Raw genomic sequence first — 18549 nt, 5'->3', positions numbered from 1 at the left:
CACACATACAGCTCTGCACGCACATACAGCCCCGCACATACAGCTCTGCACACACACATACACAGCCCCCCACGCACATACAGCTCCGCACACAGACACATACATACAGCTCCGCACACACACATATACAGCTACACACACAGCTCCGCACACACACACAGCTCCGCACACATACAACACTGCACAGACACACACATACATACAGCTCCACGCACACACACACAGCCCCACATACAGCTCTGCGCACACACACCTAAAGCTCCGCTGTCCGCAAACACACACACACACACAGGTCCACACACATACAGCCCTGCACGCACGCACATACACACATACAGCCCCACACACACAGCACCCCAGACACACACATACATACAGCTCCATGCACACACACAGCTCCGCTCACACACATACAGCTCTGCACATACACACACATACAGCGCCGCCACACATTCAGCTCCGCACACACACATACAGCTCCACGCACACACATCTCTGCACACATAGTTCTGCACACACGCACACATACAGCTCTGCTGCCCGCACACACACACACATACAGCTCTGCACACACAGCTCCGCACACATACAGCTCCGCTGCCTGCACGCACGCGCACACACACACATACATACAGCCCCACACACATACAGCTCCGCACGCACAAACACACAGCACCGCACAGACACACACACACATACAGCTCCGTGCACGCACATACACACACACATACGATACAGCCACACACCAGCACTGGCAATGTTTGCTCACAGGACCCAGATCGAGTGAGTTGGGGTGTATTATACCCCACCCCTCACTCTCTGGGTCCCTCTGCCGGGAGCAAAGATTAAATATTAAGGGCTGCTGACTGTGTTTTCATGGCTCCTCCAGCCTCAGGCACTACAGGCAGAAACAAGGCTGAGGAATGTGAGGTAAGTCACAGACAGCCGTGCAGCAGGCAGCGCGGGGGCAGGAGCAACGAGGGAGATCATTACAGACAGAGACAGTGTACACTACTTACTGTGTATGTACTGCTCTACTGTCTGCGAGTCCTCCAAGCCAGCATTGTGAGTCCAGGACACGACCCAGGGTCTGGACACAGGGCGCCGTCGTTCCACCTCAGCAGTCAGTCACAGTCACATTGCGGCCGGGCACCAGTGAGGCTGTGAGTAGGGGCATCACTGTGTCTCAGCAGGGGGAGTAGGGAGTCGGCTCCAGCACGTGTTCTGGCTGCCGCTCTGCCGCCCCCTGTCTTCAGAAAGGGACGCACAGCCAGAGCCAGGACTAGTATAAAATAAACCTTGCTCGGGTGCCGCCCCCCGCTTGTTCCCGCCCCAGGCACGTGCCCTCAAGGGCCTAGTGGCAAATACGGGCCTGGTGCTAGTACATCTTGCTCTGTACTTAACATATACTCGGTACGGTTGAGACACCATGCGGTATACAGCGGGTATTTGTTTCTATTATTAACCCTTCATGTGCAGCAACTACTCCCCTAAGGCAACTTTCACACTAGCGTTTTTTTGAACCCGTCGCAATGTGTCGTTTTGGGAAAAAAATGGATCCTGCAAATGTGCCCGCAGGATCCGTTTTTTTCTCATAGACTTGTATTAGCGACAGATCCCGACGGATTGCCACACGTTTCGTCCGTCGTGCACTGGATCCGTCGGAATTTGGTGACATGTCTGGAAAAAACGTTCACTGTAAGGCTACTTTCACACTTCCATCTTTATAAAGACGTTGCAATGAGTCGTTCTGTGCGAAAAACGCATCCTGCAAAGTTGCCCTCAGGATGCGTTTTTTGCACATAGACTTGTATTATCGATGCATCGCGACGTATGGACACACGTTCCATACATCATGCACTGGATGCGTCGGTAATTGGCGGACCGTCATCACAAAAAAAAGTTCAATGTAACATTGTTTTGTGCGATGCTTCCTCCATTTTCAACAGCGCATGCGTGGCCAAAACTCCGCCCCCTCCTCCCCAAAACACATAATGGGCAGCGGATGCGTCTGAAAACTGCATCCGCTGCCCACGTTGTGCACTATTATGCACGACGTCCGGCGGTACGTCGGGCCGACGGTTTGCGACGGCCCCATACCGACGGAAATGTGAAAGAGGCCTAATGTTTTTTGTCTGCGTCGGAAAAACGTGTTGCGACGGATCCTGCAGCATAAGTCTTTAGCTAGAATGGAAGCCTATGGACGCAGGATCCGTCATGACACGTCGTATAACGGAATCCAGGACTGGAATATGTTTCTTTACACTGCGCATGCTCAGAATCAGGATTTAGTAACCAATTGGCCAGACAGCCCCAAGTCTATATAAGTAATAAAGAAGAACAAAACAGACCGAAATCATGCCCAAATGTGTCTTATCAAATGATAGTGTATCCTATTCTTAATAAATATCTAGTGGAGGGGGGGGGGGAGGATACCAAAAAAGAAGGGCACTACACCAGGAGACGGAAACGGATTCTTAGAATATTTTGAGGTGACTACATGATAATAGATAGATCACAAATATAAATAAATAAGTACATACATGGCACCAAAAAGGAAATAAATAAAAGTAAATTGCACAGGAATGATGTAGCAAATATGTGTATAAGGGTATGCCCTAAAAAATAAGGTGTAAGTGCATAAATACTATAGGTTGGAATTACATAAACCAATAAATGCTCTGAGAAAGTGCATATAGTGATTGCAGTTAATGAGTCATTCAGCAGGCATGTATATAGGGGTTCACCATAAAAGGTAAGGTGCAAGTGCAAAGTCACTGTAAGCCAAAATGACAAAAGCCGGTGAATGCTCAAAACATCAAGTGCGTATAATCATTGCTGCTGATACTAAATCATAAGATGATAATGGCCACCAACACAATTACGTGTGGATGATGTGAGAACCGTCTCCTGGATGCGCCTGACCCCGACACGCGTTTCGGCGTCTGCCTTCGTCAGGGTTTTGTTCTTCTTTATTGCTTAAAATAAATTGCCGAGTTGTCTGTTATTCTGTCCAAATTAGCATACATCATAGGTTTGACTGTGAAATTTTTTTTTTTTTTGTGATAAAGATCTTGGATTGATTTATTCTCTATGTATACCTTGCGGTGAGAATTTGTGTCCAAATCTATATAAACCTGGCCTGGGGCTTCACCCCAAAATGTGCCAACAAGACTCCTGTCAGAAGACAGCCTGAAGACAGCCAGCCAGCCGTCAGCCAGCAGCGATCCAGCAGCCAGCATCGAGCCTGAGGCCTGCCAGCGTAGAGCTATAAAACCTGTATCCAGCAAGAGGCCTGACAGTGTGCAGCTAGAGGCCTGCCAGCCAGTGTGAGTACTGTCATTTTTGCGTGCATCTCTGTGTGTGTGTGCGTCTGTGTTTACCTGTGTGCTTTTGTGCATGTGCATGTGTGTGTTTGCGTGCGCCTGTGTGCTTTCATGCATGTGCATGGGTTGTGCATGTGTTTGGGTGCTTTTGTGCATGTACATGTGTGCATCTGTGTGTGTTTGCGTGCGCCTGTGTGCTTTTGTGCGTGCGTTTGGGTGCTTTTGTGCATCTGTGTGTTTCCGTGCGCCTGTATGCTTTTGTGCATGTGCATGCGTTGTGCGTGCGTTTGGGTGCTTTTGTGCGTGTGTATGCGTTGTGTATGCGCCTGTGTGCTTTCGTGCGTGTTCATGCGTGCATGCGTCTGGGTGAGAACGCGTGCATGTTTTTTTTACTGTGATGTATTTAACAAGTAGTGTGGTCTTTGCAGCATGTGGTTTCAGTGTGTGTGTAATGGTGGTGTGAGCGTGTGTCTTGCATGTGTGTGTGTTTGGTTTTTTCCTTTAATTTTTTTTTTTAATTGTATCGTTAAACATTTACAGTTAATGTACTTGTATTTAAAATGAAGAGCATTATAGCTCCTAATTGTGATGGTAAAAAAAAAAGAAAATTAAAAAAGTATTAAATTTTTGTTATTCAAAATGTCCGTAGTATCATTTCAGAAAGGTAAATTTTAAACTGGTGTACAGTCATGGCTAAAAGTATTGACGCCCCTGCAATTCTGCCAGATAATACTCATTTTCTTCCTGAAAATGATTGCAAACACAAATTCTGTGGTATTATTATCTTTATTTAATTTGTCTTAAATGAAAAAACACAAAAGAGAATGAAGCAAAACATTGATCATTTCACACAAAACTCCAAAAATGGGCCAGACAAAAGTGTTCGCACCCTCAGCCTAATACTTGGTTGCACAACCTTTAGCCAAAATAACTGCAATCAACCGCTTCCGGTAACCATCAATGAGTTTGTTACAATGCTCTGCTGGAATTTTAGATCATTCTTCTTTGGCAAACTGCTCAAGTTCCCTGATATTTGAGGGGTGCCTTCTCCAAACTGCCATTTTCAGATCTCTCAACAGGTGTTCTATGGGATTCAGGTCTGGACTCATTGCTGGCCACCGTAGAAGTCTCCAGTGCTTTCTCTCAAACCATTTTCTAGTGCATTTTGATGTGTGTTTTGGGTCATTGTTCTGCTGGAAGACCCATGACCTCTGAGGGAGACCCAGCTTTCTCACACTGGGCCCTACATTATGCTGAAAAATTTGTTGGTAGTCTTCAGACTTCATAATGCCATGCACACGGTCAAGAAGTCCAGTGCCAGAGGCAGCAAAGCAACCCCAAAACATCAGGGAACCTCCTCCATGTTTGACTGTAGGACTGTGTTCTTTTCTTTGAATGCCTCTTTATTTCTCCTGTAAACTCTATGTTGATGTCTTTGCCCAAAAAGCTCTACTTTTGTCTCATCTGACCAGAGAACATTCTTCCAAAACGTTTTAGGCTTTTTCAGGTACGTTTTGGCAAACTCCAGCCTGGCTTTTTTATGTCTCGGGGTAAGAAGTGGGGTCTTCCTGGGTCTCCTACCATACAGTCCCTTTTCATTCAGACGCCGATGGACAGTATGGGTTGACACTGTTGTACCCTCGGACTGCAGGGCAGCTTGAACTTGTTTGGATGTTAGTCGAGGTTCTTTATCCAACATCCGCACTATCTTGCGTTGAAATCTCTTGTCAATTTTTCTTTTCCGTCCACATCTAGGGAGGTTAGCCACAGTGCCATGGGCTTTAAACTTCTTGATGACACTGCGCACGGTAGACACAGGAACATTCAGGTCTTTGGAGATGGACTTGTAGCCTTGAGATTGCTCATGCTTCCTCACAATTTGGTTTCTCAAGTCCTCAGACAGTTCTTTGGCCTTCTTTCTTTTCTCCATGCTCAATGTGGTACACACAAGGACACGGGACAGAGGTTGAGTCAACTTTAATCCATGTCAACTGGCTGTAAGTGTGATTTAGTTATTGCCAACACCTGTTAGGTGCCACAGGTAAGTTACAGGTGCTGTTAATTACACAAATTAGAGAAGCATCACATGATTTTTCAAACAGTGCCAATACTTTTGTCCACCCCCTTTTTTATGTTTGGTGTGGAATTATACCCAATTTGGCTTTATGACAATTCTTTTTGTGTTTTTTCATTTAAGACAAATTAAACGCAGATAATAATACCAAATAATTTGTGTTTGCAATCATTTTTAGGAAGAAAATGGGTATTATCTGACAGAATTGCAGGGGTGTCAATACTTTTGGCCATGACTGTATGTACAAATGTCCACACATGCAATACAGAGTTGGTTGAGGGTTTATTTTTTTTAATATAAAAGGTAATTGAAATTTTTTAATAGGTTTATTTTATTATTTTAAGTAATTTTTAAAGGCATCTTTTCAAATCGCATATGTGGTCAATACATTTTCAACTGGTGTTTAGGCATTTCAATTTTACATGAGGGTATTTTTTTTTTTTTTGGGTGGGGGGAAATGGTTTTACAGCTTGCACATACTATTGAACTAGGTAATCCAGCTCAGACTGGTGTGCGTTGGGTATATTTGTTTTTGGTGGTTATTAAATCTTTAACATTAGCTAGTTTGGTGGGTGGGTCTAAGTATAAATTCTTTATACTTACAGATCCACCAGGGACCACAGCCACCAGGGACCGAGCCAGTAGGGACCAAGCCAGCAAGCCACTTTCCTGATGTAAGTATTAAAGACCACAAAGCTTCAAATTCAATTTGCATAGTAGCTTACAACTGTCTTTATGCTTACAGATACACCAGGGACCACTGAGCATAAAAATGTCTTCTTCTGGGAGCCCTCTTCCACAGCGTCTGCGTAGTGAGGTAATGTAAAAAATTTTTAGTTTTTGGTGTTCTTGTTAAAATTTGTGTTAAACACTACATGCATTATGTTTTCAAAGGAAGCTGAAGCAGCCGAGGGCCTCTCAGGAGACAAGATGGGTGGAGAAATGCAAGGAGCGGGCGCACAGAGTGTAAGTTGTGCCGAATCAGTTGCTTTACACATCACAGTGCACCCAACACATACAAAACAGATCATCATACATCACAGTACACATACAAGATATGCCTACATCCAACATACTGTATATAATCGAGTATAAGCCGACCCGAGTATAAGTCGACCCCCCTAATTTTGCCACAAAAAACTGGGAAAACTTAATGACTCGAGTATAAGCCTAGGGTGGAAAATGCAGCAGTTACCGGTAAATTTCAAAAGTAAAAATAGATACCAATAAAAGTAAAATTAATTGAGACATCAGAAGGTTAAGTGTTTTTGAATATCCATATTGAATCAGGAGCCCCATATAATGCTCCATAAAGTTTGACGGGCACAAGGGGGCATTCTTTGCGTCTGGAAGAGAGAAAGTTTTTCCACCAACATAGAAGAGGATTCTTTACTGTTAGGGCAGTGAGAATCTGGAATTCCTTGCCTGAGGAGGTGGTGACGGCGAACTCAGTCGAGGGGTTCAAGAGAGGCCTGGATGTCTTCCTGGAGCAGAACAAAATTGTATCATACAATTATTAGGTTCTGTAGAAGGACGTAGATCTGGGGATTTATTATGATGGAATATAGGCTGAACTGGATGGACAAATGTCTTTTTTCGGCCTTACTCACTATTTTACTATGTTACATTAGATGCTCCATATTAAAATATGCCCCGTATAATCCTGCATAAAGGGTAATAAGGGCCCCATAAGATGCTCCGTACAGTCACTTGCCCCGTATAGTGCTGCACAAGTGTTATGGCCCCATACAGATGCTCCGCACAGCTACTTGCCCCATATAAGGCTGCACAAGTGTTATGGCCCCATTATAGTGCTCCGTACAGCCACTTGCCCCATATAGTGCTGCACAAGCGTTATGGCCCCATACAGAGTCTCCGCACAGCCACCTGCCCCTTATAATGCTGCACAAGTATGGCCCCATAAGATGCTCTGCACAGCTACTTGCCCCATATAATGCTGCACAAGTATGGCCCCATAAGATGCTCTGCACAGCTACTTGCCCCATATAATGCTGCACAAGTATGGCCCCATAAGATGCTCTGCACAGCTACTTGCCCCATATAATGCTGCACAAGTATGGCCCCATAAGATGTTCTGCACAGCTAGTTGCCCCATATAATGCTGCACAAGTATGGCCCCATAAGATGCTCTGCAGAGCTACTTGCCCCATATAATGCTGCACAAGTATGGCCCCATAAGATGCTTTGCACAGCTACTTGCCCCATATAATGCTGCACAAGTGTGGCCGCATAAGATGCTCTGCACAGCTACTTGCCCCATAAAGTGCTGCACAAGTATGGCCCCATAAGATGTTCTGCACAGCTACTTGCCCCATATAGTGCTGCACAAGTATGGCCCCATAAGATGCTCTGCACAGTCACTTGACCCATATGCTGTGGCTGCCATAAAACAAAAATCACATACTCACCTCTCTTCGCTCAGGACCCCGGCACTGTCACCTCCTCCTCGTGCGGCTCCGTCTTCGGCACTGACGTTCAGCAGAGGGCGCGCACTGACTAAGTCACCGCACCCTCTCACCTGAGCGTCACTGCTGAAGACAGAGCGACACCCGGACCGAGGAGCAGTTGACTATCGCGCAGCGCTCCCCCTCCCCGTATACTTACCTGGTCCTGGCGCTGCATCTTCCTGTATTGAGCGGGCAGCGTCACCGCTCATATACAGTAATGAATATGCGGCTCCACCTCTATGGGGGGTGGAGCCGCATATTCATTACTGTATATGAGCGGTGCCATGTGACCGCTCAATACAGGAAGATGCAGCGCTGGAAGAAGCAGGGACTGCAGGGACCGCGCCGGGAGCAGGTAAGTATAATTACACAGCCCCCGCTCCCCCTCCCGTGCTGACCCCCGGGTATGACTCGAGTATAAGCTGAGAGGGGGACTTTCAGCCCCCAAAAATGGGCTGAAAATCTTGGCTTATACTCGAGTATATACGGTAATTCTTATTCCTTTTTTTAAGTCTGCTGCACATGAAGGTCCTCCCAGCCGCTCCTAGAGTCGGCTTCGTAATCGCCGCAGCGTTCAGCCAGCAGTGAGTTTTCTTTCTTTTTTCTCTTGGTACTTTTGTGTTTCAGTGTACTAATTTTTTTTATGCTCTTTTCACAGTTCTCACAGCGTGCTCCCGACTCAGATGGTGATGATGGCGGACTTGATGTGGACCGCCTCATCAAGGAGGTCCGCGAGCGGGAGCCGCTGTGGCTATGGCTGACCGCAGGCATGCAGATCAGTTTGTCACACGTCGGCTCTGGGAGGAAGTATGTAACAACATTGTAGGCAACTGGGAGGACCTTGATCCAAGGCAGCAGACTCGAGAACGTAAGCAGTCAAATTTCAGTAATTTCTGGAGCAGGTCGGAATGTGTTGTACTTAACCCATTTTTTATTTCATTCTTCTCTTTACAGGTGAAAGGGTTATGAAGCGGTGTCGGTCACTCAGGGATCGCTTCAAGAGGGAGTTTAACCAGGAGATGCAGGACCCGAGTGGCTCAAGAGGACGAAGAAGGCCACGCTATAAATACAGCTGTGCCCTGTCCTTCCTCCGGGAAACGATGCTAAGAAGGTAAATATTCAACAGCCCATTGAATAATTCACCATATTTACCTGTCTAACTTTTTTTGTTTCAGGCAGGGCTTTTTCCTATCAATATATTATTTGTTTTTACTATTTCACAGCACCGGTAGCTGCTGCATTTTCCACCCTAGGCTTATACTCAAGTCAATAAGTTTTCCCAGTTTTTTGTTGCAAAATTACAGGGGTCGGCTTATACTCGGGTCGGCTTATACAGTAATTTCCCTTCTCATTTAATTATATGACTGTCTGTTAAATAGTGTAAGGTGGCTGCTAGACACAGTGGATTGGAGATAAACCTGAATTAATGCTTCAGTACATACAAGACTAAAAGGAGTTAATAGTCCACGACAGGTTGATTAGGAGCAGCTGCTCACCATATGTCCACCACTGCCTGTGATTCACTGGGTAAAATGAGACCTGTTTTGTCTCACAGATGGGCTGTGTATATGGAGGTGTGCAGATCTCCTGGATTGAGTGCTTTTGCATGGACCACAAAGCCAAGTGGACTAACCAGCACTACTATATGGACTTGTTGCATTATGTTTTATTGTATGCCGGACAAGGACTTTATTTGAGTTTCCTGTGATGTGGTTTATGAAGACTGAAATAAAAAAAGCCGGACTTTAAATAAAAACGATTCCTGTTATATCCCAAGTGAGCATTGTTACTTTGTTTCGTACAATTTGTCAATAACATATAGTTTCTCCCTGTGTGCATTATTTTCGATGGTCAATAAAATATAATTTCCAGTAATTAATTTTTTACATTCTAGGTATCATAATGGATTCCCCCGTGTGGGATTTTAGATGTTCAAGAAGGTGAGATTTTTGAGTAAAACATTTCCCACATTCTGAACAGAAAAAAGGCTTCTCCCCCTTGTGAGTTCTCTGATGTCTAACAAGATATAATTTAAGTAAAAAACATTTTCCACATTCTGAACAGGAAAAATGCTTCTCCCCTGTGTGAGTTCTCTGATGTCTAACAAGATATGATTTAAATGAAAAACATTTTCCACATTCTGAACAGGAAAAATGTTTCTCCCCTGTGTGAGTTCTCTGATGTCTAACAAGATATGATTTAAATAAAAAACATTTTCCACATTCTGAACATGAATATGGTTTCTCCCCAGTGTGAATTGTTTGATGTTGAACAAGAAATGATTTACAAGTAAAACATTTCCAACATTCTGAACATGAAAAGGGCTTCTCCCCTGTGTGAGTCTTCTGGTGTCTAACCAAATGCGATTTCAATACAAAACATTTCCCACATTCTAAACATGAAAAAGGCTTTCCCTCTTTGTGAGTTCTCTGGTGACTAACAAGATATGATCTGTGTCCATAACTTTTACCACATTCTGCACATGAATAAGGCTTCTCCCCAGTGTGAGTTCTATGGTGACTAACAAGCCAAGATTTAAGTTTAAAACATTTCCCACATTCTAAACATGAATACGGCTTCTCCCCTGTGTGAGTTCTCTGGTGTATAACAAGATTTGATTGCTGTCCAAAACATTTCCCACATTCTGAACATGAATGTGCCTTCTTCCCTGTGTGAGTTTTCTGGTGAAAAACAAGACAATATTTCTGGCTAAAACATTTTCCACATTCGGAACATGAAAAAGGTTTCTCCCCTGTGTGAGTTCTCTGATGTCTGACAAGGTTTGGATTATCTACAAAACATTTCCCACATTCTAAACATGAATAAGGCTTCTCCCCTGTGTGAGTTCTCTGGTGTGTAACAAGATTTGATCGCTGTCCAAAACATTTCCCACATTCTGAACATGAATGTGCCTTCTTCCCTGTGTGAGTTTTCTGGTGAAAAACAAGACAATATTTCTGGCTAAAACATTTCCCACATTCGGAACATGAAAAAGGTTTCTCCCCTGTGTGAGTTCTCTGATGTCTGACAAGGTGTGGATTATCTACAAAACATTTCCCACATTCTGAACATGAAAAAGGCTTTTCCCCTGTGTGAGTTCTCTGGTGTGCAACAAGATGTGATTTGTGTGCATAACATTTTCCACATTCTGAACATGAATATGGCTTCTCCCCTGTGTGAGTTCTCTGGTGAAGAACAAGAGAAGATTTCTGGGTAAAACATTTCCCACATTCTGAACATAGATGTGGCTTCTCCCCTGTGTGAGTTTTCTGATGTCTGATAAGTGTTGATTTCACTTTAAAACACTGATCACATTCTGAACATGAATATGGCTTCTCCCCAGTATGAATTCTCTCATGAATAACAAGATCTGTTTTCTGTTTAAAATTTCTCCCACAGGTGGAACAAGAAAATCTCTTCTCAGTGTGAAGTTTTTGATGAATAACCAAAGATGTTTCGAGGGGAAAACTATTTCCATATTCTGAACTTGAAATTGTCTTTTTTGATTTAAGAGCAGTTATTTTTTTAATGCCTCTTTTCTGACCTTTATTTTTCTTAGTAGTCTGTAATGAATCAGAAGATAGGATCTTTTTCAAAGGATCAGACAATAGATATTTGCTGTGAAGGGATGCTTCTGGTGTATCTGGAGTAATGGCAATCACTTCAATTGTATCCTGTGTGATCTCAAGTTCATCTGATTTAAAAATTGAAGAGGTTATTTGTTCCTCTGATCTCCTGGTACAGTCATCTGCCAAGAATAAAATGAATTATTATTATTAAAATATACATTTTTAAAAACAGGACAAAAAATGATTCAGGAAAGTACAAAGTCACCTGTGATGATTACAAAAATTACTTTTTTGTAGACCTGTTTTATTAACTATTTTTTTGTGGTATCACTATCTGATTAAGAAGCATACATAACGTTTGAAAACTACAAATCTTTCTAAAATTAATTTGCAATTTTCAAGTATTTTAGAAAATAAACCAAAAATATATTAACACTTTCACCCCCAAGCCCTTTTTCACATTCATGAATAGGCCAAGTTTTACAATTCTAATAAAAATAAAAAAGAAGTCTAGCACTCATCTTCAGCAAACGTAGAATAGATTTAATTGTAGCACTTGAAATGTTTCAGTCCAAAGGGACTTTCATCAGTCACTACAGTATCATAAGAAAATAAAGAAACAAAAAATGATGGACAACCAGTACAAAAATAACCAAGGTATATACAGGATAACATACAGTAACATATAAACAATAAATTGACATACAACATTCACTTGAGGCAAGAGGTCAAAATGGAGTATCATACTAGAATAGGATATAAAGGCAGTAGGTTGAACCCGCAAATATCTACCCTTCCCCCCCCCCCGCCGTGTCAAAGAAAGTGAGACAATAAGTGACCATAAGAGCCCACACAATGGAGAACGTACCGTGCTAATGATAGCCAGTAGGGCTGTGTTCATGGGAAAAGAAACAGTACCCAATCAATGTACCTAACATAAATAAACAGGAAACGAAAAGAATGTTTGTAAAGAATGCTTATAGAGGATATCCTGGAGAGGATGGTAACAAGGCAACATTTTCTCCACAAACCTAGAAAAGGGAGTTTTCCATGTCTTCATTGTGCGCAGTGTAACAATGTTCTCAAAGGTGACAAAATTACACACCCATATTACACACCCTTTATTTTTTATGATACTGTAGTGACTGATGAAAGTCCCTTTGGACTGAAACGTTTCAAGTGCTACAAATAAATCTATTCTACGTTTGCTGAAGATGAGTGCTAGACTTCTTTTTTATTTGTATTGATGGTCTGGGAACCTAGTCTATGCACCATAGAGTGACTGAGCACACGGTGTTTTCACTTACGTGAAGTTTTACAATTCTGACCTGTGTCATTTTATGTGGTAATAACCCTGGAACGCTTCAACAGATCCTACTGATCATGACAATGTTTTTGTGACATACTGTGCTTCAAGACAGTGGTAACATTTGTTCGATATGACTTGCGTTTATTTGTGAAAACATAGCACATTTGACAAAAATTTTGCAATTTTCAAACTTTTCAATTTTATGCCCTTAAACCAGTCAGATACGTCACACAAAATGGTTATTAAATAACATTTCCAAAGTCTACTTTACAACAACACAATTTTTTAAACTTAATTTTTTGTAATTAAGTTAGTGAGGTTAAAATTTGGTAAGCAATTTCTCGTTTTACCCCCCCAAAATTACAAAACCATATTTTTAGGGACCACATCACATTTGAAGTGACTTTGAGGGGCTTATGGGCAGGGCCGTATTTAGAGTTTCTGCTGCCCTAGGCACTTTCGTGCTGCCTCCCCCATTGGTGAGTATGACTAATGCAGACACTGTCGGCAGTGACTTAGGCTACTTTCACATCAGCGTTTTTTGCCATTTGCGGCAGATCCGGCAGTTTTTCCTCATCTGCCGCGCAACGGATCACTTACGGCAACACTGCATTCGGCCTCATTCATTCCCTATGGGACTTGCGGAAATGTGCGGCACTTGCGGTTTTGCTGCGATCCTGCAAATGCGGTACTTGCAGCAATGGAAAAAAATGCTGCTGGCGGTGTTTTTTTGTCTCACCACAAGTGCAAAACCGCAAGTGCTGCACATGTCCGCAAGTCCCATAGGGAATTAATGAGGCCGAATCTATGTATATGCCCATGTAGCTCTATATTTTTATTTTTTTTCGTGCTGACAGTGGTCATTTAACTAGAACTTCCTTAAATACTTGCATCGCTGACCCCGTCACGTGATTGGGCATCAGCGCTGCGTTGCCATAACAACCTGAGGTATGCTCTAGACCAGAGGTCCCCAACCTTTTTTGCACCAGGGACCGGCTTTAAGCAAGACCAGTTTTCCATGGCCCGGTGGGGTGGGGGTGGGGCAGGGGTGGGGTTCTGGTCATATGGGGGTGGGGTTATGGAGGGGTGGAGCTTAGTGCATATTTATCATGTAATTATGACATTTATAATGAGAATGTGATTCACACATTCACACACACACATTCTCACACACACATTCACACACACACATTCACACACACACACATTCACACACACACACATTCACACACACATTCTCACACACACACACACACACACACATTCTCACACACACACACACACACATTCTCACACACACATTCACACACACATTCTCACACACACACATTCACATTCTCACACACATTCACACACACACACACACACACATTCTCACACACACACATTCACACACACATTCACACACACATTCTCACACACACACATTCTCGCACACACATTCTCACACACACATTCACACACCCCTCTCACCTCTCCTCGCACTCTACCACAGCATCTCATTGCCTTCCTCTGACACAGCCGGCCGCTGAATGATGACGTCATCCAGCGGCGCTTCTGTGTGAGAGGAAGCAGGAAGACAGATCGCTGGGCAGCGGAGCTGCGGGGATTTCTCCCTGCCCGTCGCAGCCACCCTGCAGGGGCTCCCCTCCACCTCTGCACACGTTGGGAGCCGGCGCTCTGCAGCTTCTCTGTGCCGGCTGTCAGCTTGACAGTCGGCACAGAGAACAGCTGACTCCCTGACCGGGGGCGACAGAATGCAGCCGCCGGGGGAGACACTGCGGACCGCCGAATGAGGCGGCCTGACTGCGCCCCTCCCTGCCGGCTGCGCCCGGGGCAAATGCCCCGGCTGCCCCCCCCTAGATACGCCACTGGGCATGTCAGTGAGGAGAGCCTGCCGCCCCACCCCATCAGGAACACACCATGCTGCGCAGGAGGGCTGCGTCACTAAGACCCGCCTGACGCCCCGCCCCATCCTGCATAATGTTCTCTGCCGGGAGCTGCGAGCTGTCACAGAGCGTGCTCTGACCAGGTGCAGGGCCGCGAAGCTAGCTGTCAGCGGCGCCGCGGACCGGCTGAAAAACCTCAACGGCCCGGTCCTGGTCCGCGGACCGGCGGTTGGGGACCTCTGCTCTAGACCTCTGTGGTTGTTGATGCCAGATTGCTATAAGTGCCACCGTGTGCAATGCTGTAATTCTACTACATAGGGGCGATCTATGCATCACCTCTATGTAGCAGAGCCGATCAGACTATGCCAGCTTCTAGCCTCCTATGGAGGCTACTGAAGCATGTCAAAAGTAAAAAAAAAAAAAGTGTTTAAAAAAAAAAAAAACATAAAAGTTTAAATCACCCCCCTTTCATCCAAATCAAAATGAAAAATAAAAATCAAACCTACACATATTTGGTAACGCTGTGCTCAGAATCACCCGATCTATCAATAAAAAAATGAATTAACCTGATCGCTAAACAGCATAGTGGAAAAAAAAAAATCAAAACACCAGAATTACTTTTTCTGGTTGCCGCGACATTGCATTAAAATGCAATAATGGGTGATAAAAATATCGTATCTGCACAAAAGTGGTACCACTAAAAACGTCGGATCGGCACGCAAAAGATAAGCCCTCACCCAACCCGAGATCACGAAAAATGGAGACGCTACAGGTCTCAGAAAATGGCGCAATTTTTTTGTTTAACAAACTTTGTACGTTTTTTTCACCACTTAGATAAAAGAGAACCTGGACATGTTTGGTGTCTATGAACTCGTACTGACCTGGAGAATCATAATGGCAGGTCAGATTTAGCCTTTAGTGAACCTAGCAAAAAAACCAAACCAAAAACAAGTGTGGGATTGCACTTCTTTTGCAATTTCACCACACATGGACTTTTTTCCCCCCGTTTTTGAGTACACAATATGGTAAAACCAAAGATGTCGTTCAAATGTACAACTAGTTCTGCCAAAAAATAAGCCCTCACATGGCCATAGTGATGGAAAAATAAAAAAGTTATCGCTTTGGGAAGAAGGGGAGTGGAAAACGAAAAAAGCTGCAGTCATGAAGGGGTTAATATAATCAAACAAGTCCCATTGTATTGATAAAGGAGATTCTTAGACTTGTAGTTCCACTAACTACTGAGCCCCGTCCTGTTTTAGAGGGGGAAATGGGACACATCAGAGGCAGAGAGCTGCACATAACTGTAAACCACCAGATGTAGCAGAGCGGAAGCGGTCATGTTGCCCTGTATGTGCTGGGTATTAGACCAGCAGCCCCCGGGGTTATGTCAGAACATCACAGGGAACATGATGGGACATTAGTACAAGACGTAATGTGAGCAGAGGCGCCTGATGCCCAATAAATGTCGTATATAAGAAACCACAATACGATTCCCCCAGATAACACATGACTCCCTCAGCTCTGCTACATCCATACTGATGCCACCGCTGTCCGGTCTCCTAGTAACAATTTTGCACAAGTCTTGACACCTGGAAATCAGTCACATTGTGCAGTAATTCTGTGTTACATTTAGTAAGGACATAGGCTTCTCACTAGATTTTTAATGCACGGAGCCGATTTGCACCATCCACTAAGCTGCGGCTCTGCAGTGTGTGCTGGAACCTGTAGTTCCACTCTAGCTGCACAGCTAGTAAGTAACCCCTACCCCAAAGACTGGGGGCTGCAGCATATCCCACCTGTAGCTTCTGAAACTCCCAGCACAAAGTCTGCCTCCCATTCTCCACGCAATAAGTAAAACAACTGCAGTCCGCCCTCCTTCCCCCACACCAGCTGCAGTGAGTGGAGTCACGGACTGAGGAGTCAGACCGGACACACAGCACTGACCTGCTGGAGGTCACTCAGCAGAGCAGGGAGCCTGGCCGCATCTGTGAACCGGAGAATAACTAGGAACCAAAGGCAGGTCACATGACTCTGCAACATCTCCGCTCTGAAGACTGACTGAGGTGGGTGGGCGGACGGGCCGACGCCAGACTAAGAACCCGCACTAAAATAAAAAAAAAAAATAAAAAAAACAAACATCTTGCTCGGGTGCCGCCCCCCCAGCATGCCACCGCCCCAGGCACGTGCCCTCAAGTGCCTAGTGGCAAATACCGCCCTGCTTATGGGACAGAAAATACCCAAAAGTGACACCATTCTAAAGACTGCAACCCTCAAAGTGCTCAAAATCACATTCAAGAAGTTTATTGACCCTTCATGTGCTCTATAGGAATTAAAGCAATGTGGAAGGTAAAAATGAACATTATAATTTTTTCCACCAATTTTTGTATTTTCACAAAGGTAATAGGAGAAAATAGACCTCAAAGATTGTTGTGCAATTTCTCCTGAGTATGCCGAAATCACATATGTGGGTGAAAACTACAGTTTGGGTGCATTGAAGGGCTCGGAAATGAAAGAGTGAGGTTTGGAACGCAGACTTTGATGGAATGGTCTGGGGCATCATATCACGTTTGGAGAGCCCCTGGTGTGCCTAAACAGTGGACTCCCCCCACAAGTGACCCTATATTGGAATTGATCTAGTGTTTTCCCGGTATGTGTGAGTTACCAAAAATTTACATTTGGTATATTTATGTTTGAAGCATGATATGTGGGAAAAGGTTGAAAAGTTCCAGGGAGCCGAATACTTTTGCAAGTCACTGTAAATAAGTATTTGATCCCTCTGGCAAACAAGACTTAATACTTGGTGGCAAAACCCTTGCTGGCAAGCACAGCAGACTTTTTTGTAGTTGATGATGTTTGCACACGTCAGGAGAAATTTTGGTCCACTCCTATTTGCAGATCATCTCTAAATCAAAGATTTTGAGGCTGTCACTTGGCAACTTGGAGCTTCAACTCTCTCCATAAGTCTTCTATGGGACTAAGGTCCAGAGACTGGCTAGGCCACTCCATGACCTTAATGTGCTTCCTTTTTGAGCCACTTCTTTGTTGCCTTGGCTGTATGTTTTGGGTCATTTTCTTGCTGGAAGACCCAGCCATGACCCATTTTTAATGTCATGGCGGAGGGAAGGAGGTTGTCACTCCGGCTTTTATGGTACATGGCTCCATCCATTCTCCCATTGATGCGGTGAAGTAGTCATGTGCCTTTAGCAGAGGAACAGCTCCAAAACATGTTTCCACCTCCATGCATGACAGTGGGGACGGTGTTCTTTGGGTGATAGGCAGCATTTCTCTTCTTCCAAACACTGCGAGTTCAGTTAATGCCAAAGAGTAGAGTTGGGCAAATTTGTTTGGGTTTCCTCTTATTGGGCAAGCTATAGCGCTTTCCGAATAAGCTGCAGAGGGAACCCGGCTTCCTGTATTGTGCCAGCTGATTGGCGCAGCAGATGCATGTGTCTTGGTTGTGTCACAGTCACGACACATGCATGGATAGCCCAACAAACAGGTTCTCCATGCATGTGCTGTAACATAGCCTTGACACATGCAGCTGCGGCGCTGATCAGCTGGCGAAATCCAGGAAGCTGGGTTCCCACTATAGCTTATTCAGTAAAGGAACCCAAAAAAATTCTCTCAACCTTATCAAAGAGCTCAATTTTTGTCTCATCTGACCATAGCACCTTCTCCCAGTCATTCACAGAATGATCCAGGTGTTCATTGGCAAACTTCAGACGGGCCTGCAAACTTCTTGAGCAGGGGGACCTTGTGAGCACTGCAGGATTTTAAACCTTTACGGCGTAATGTGTTACCAATGGTATTCTTGGCGACTGTGGTCCCAGCAGCTTTGAGATCATTAACAAGTTCCCCCTGGGTAGTCTTTGGCTGATCTCTCACCTTCCTCATGATCAAGGATACCCCTTGAG

The 18549-nt window shown here is 44.4% G+C and overlaps 1 protein-coding gene and 1 long non-coding RNA gene across 2 annotated transcripts in view; one reads left to right on the top strand and one right to left on the bottom strand.

Annotated features, from left to right (window-relative positions):
• Positions 1-3268: 3268 nt before the first annotated feature.
• Positions 3269-6389, top strand: LOC138663829 (uncharacterized). The gene is made up of 4 exons (XR_011318241.1): positions 3269-3329; positions 6006-6074; positions 6146-6217; positions 6295-6389. It is a non-coding gene; the product is annotated as an uncharacterized lncRNA (long non-coding RNA).
• Positions 6390-9514: 3125 nt separating this feature from the next.
• The window catches only part of LOC138663808 (zinc finger protein 665-like), an 88673-nt gene continuing 79638 nt past the window's right edge, over positions 9515-18549 (bottom strand). Inside the window, exon 11 of the mRNA XM_069750148.1 lies at positions 9515-11616. Coding sequence (XP_069606249.1) covers positions 9752-11616 — 1865 coding nt within the window. The 3' untranslated portion in view covers positions 9515-9751. The remainder of the gene's footprint in view (positions 11617-18549) is intronic.

This window comes from Ranitomeya imitator, chromosome 2 (genome assembly GCF_032444005.1).
Source record: "Ranitomeya imitator isolate aRanImi1 chromosome 2, aRanImi1.pri, whole genome shotgun sequence".
Lineage (NCBI taxonomy): Eukaryota > Metazoa > Chordata > Amphibia > Anura > Dendrobatidae > Ranitomeya > Ranitomeya imitator.
This window is presented reverse-complemented; position numbering and strand designations above follow the sequence as displayed.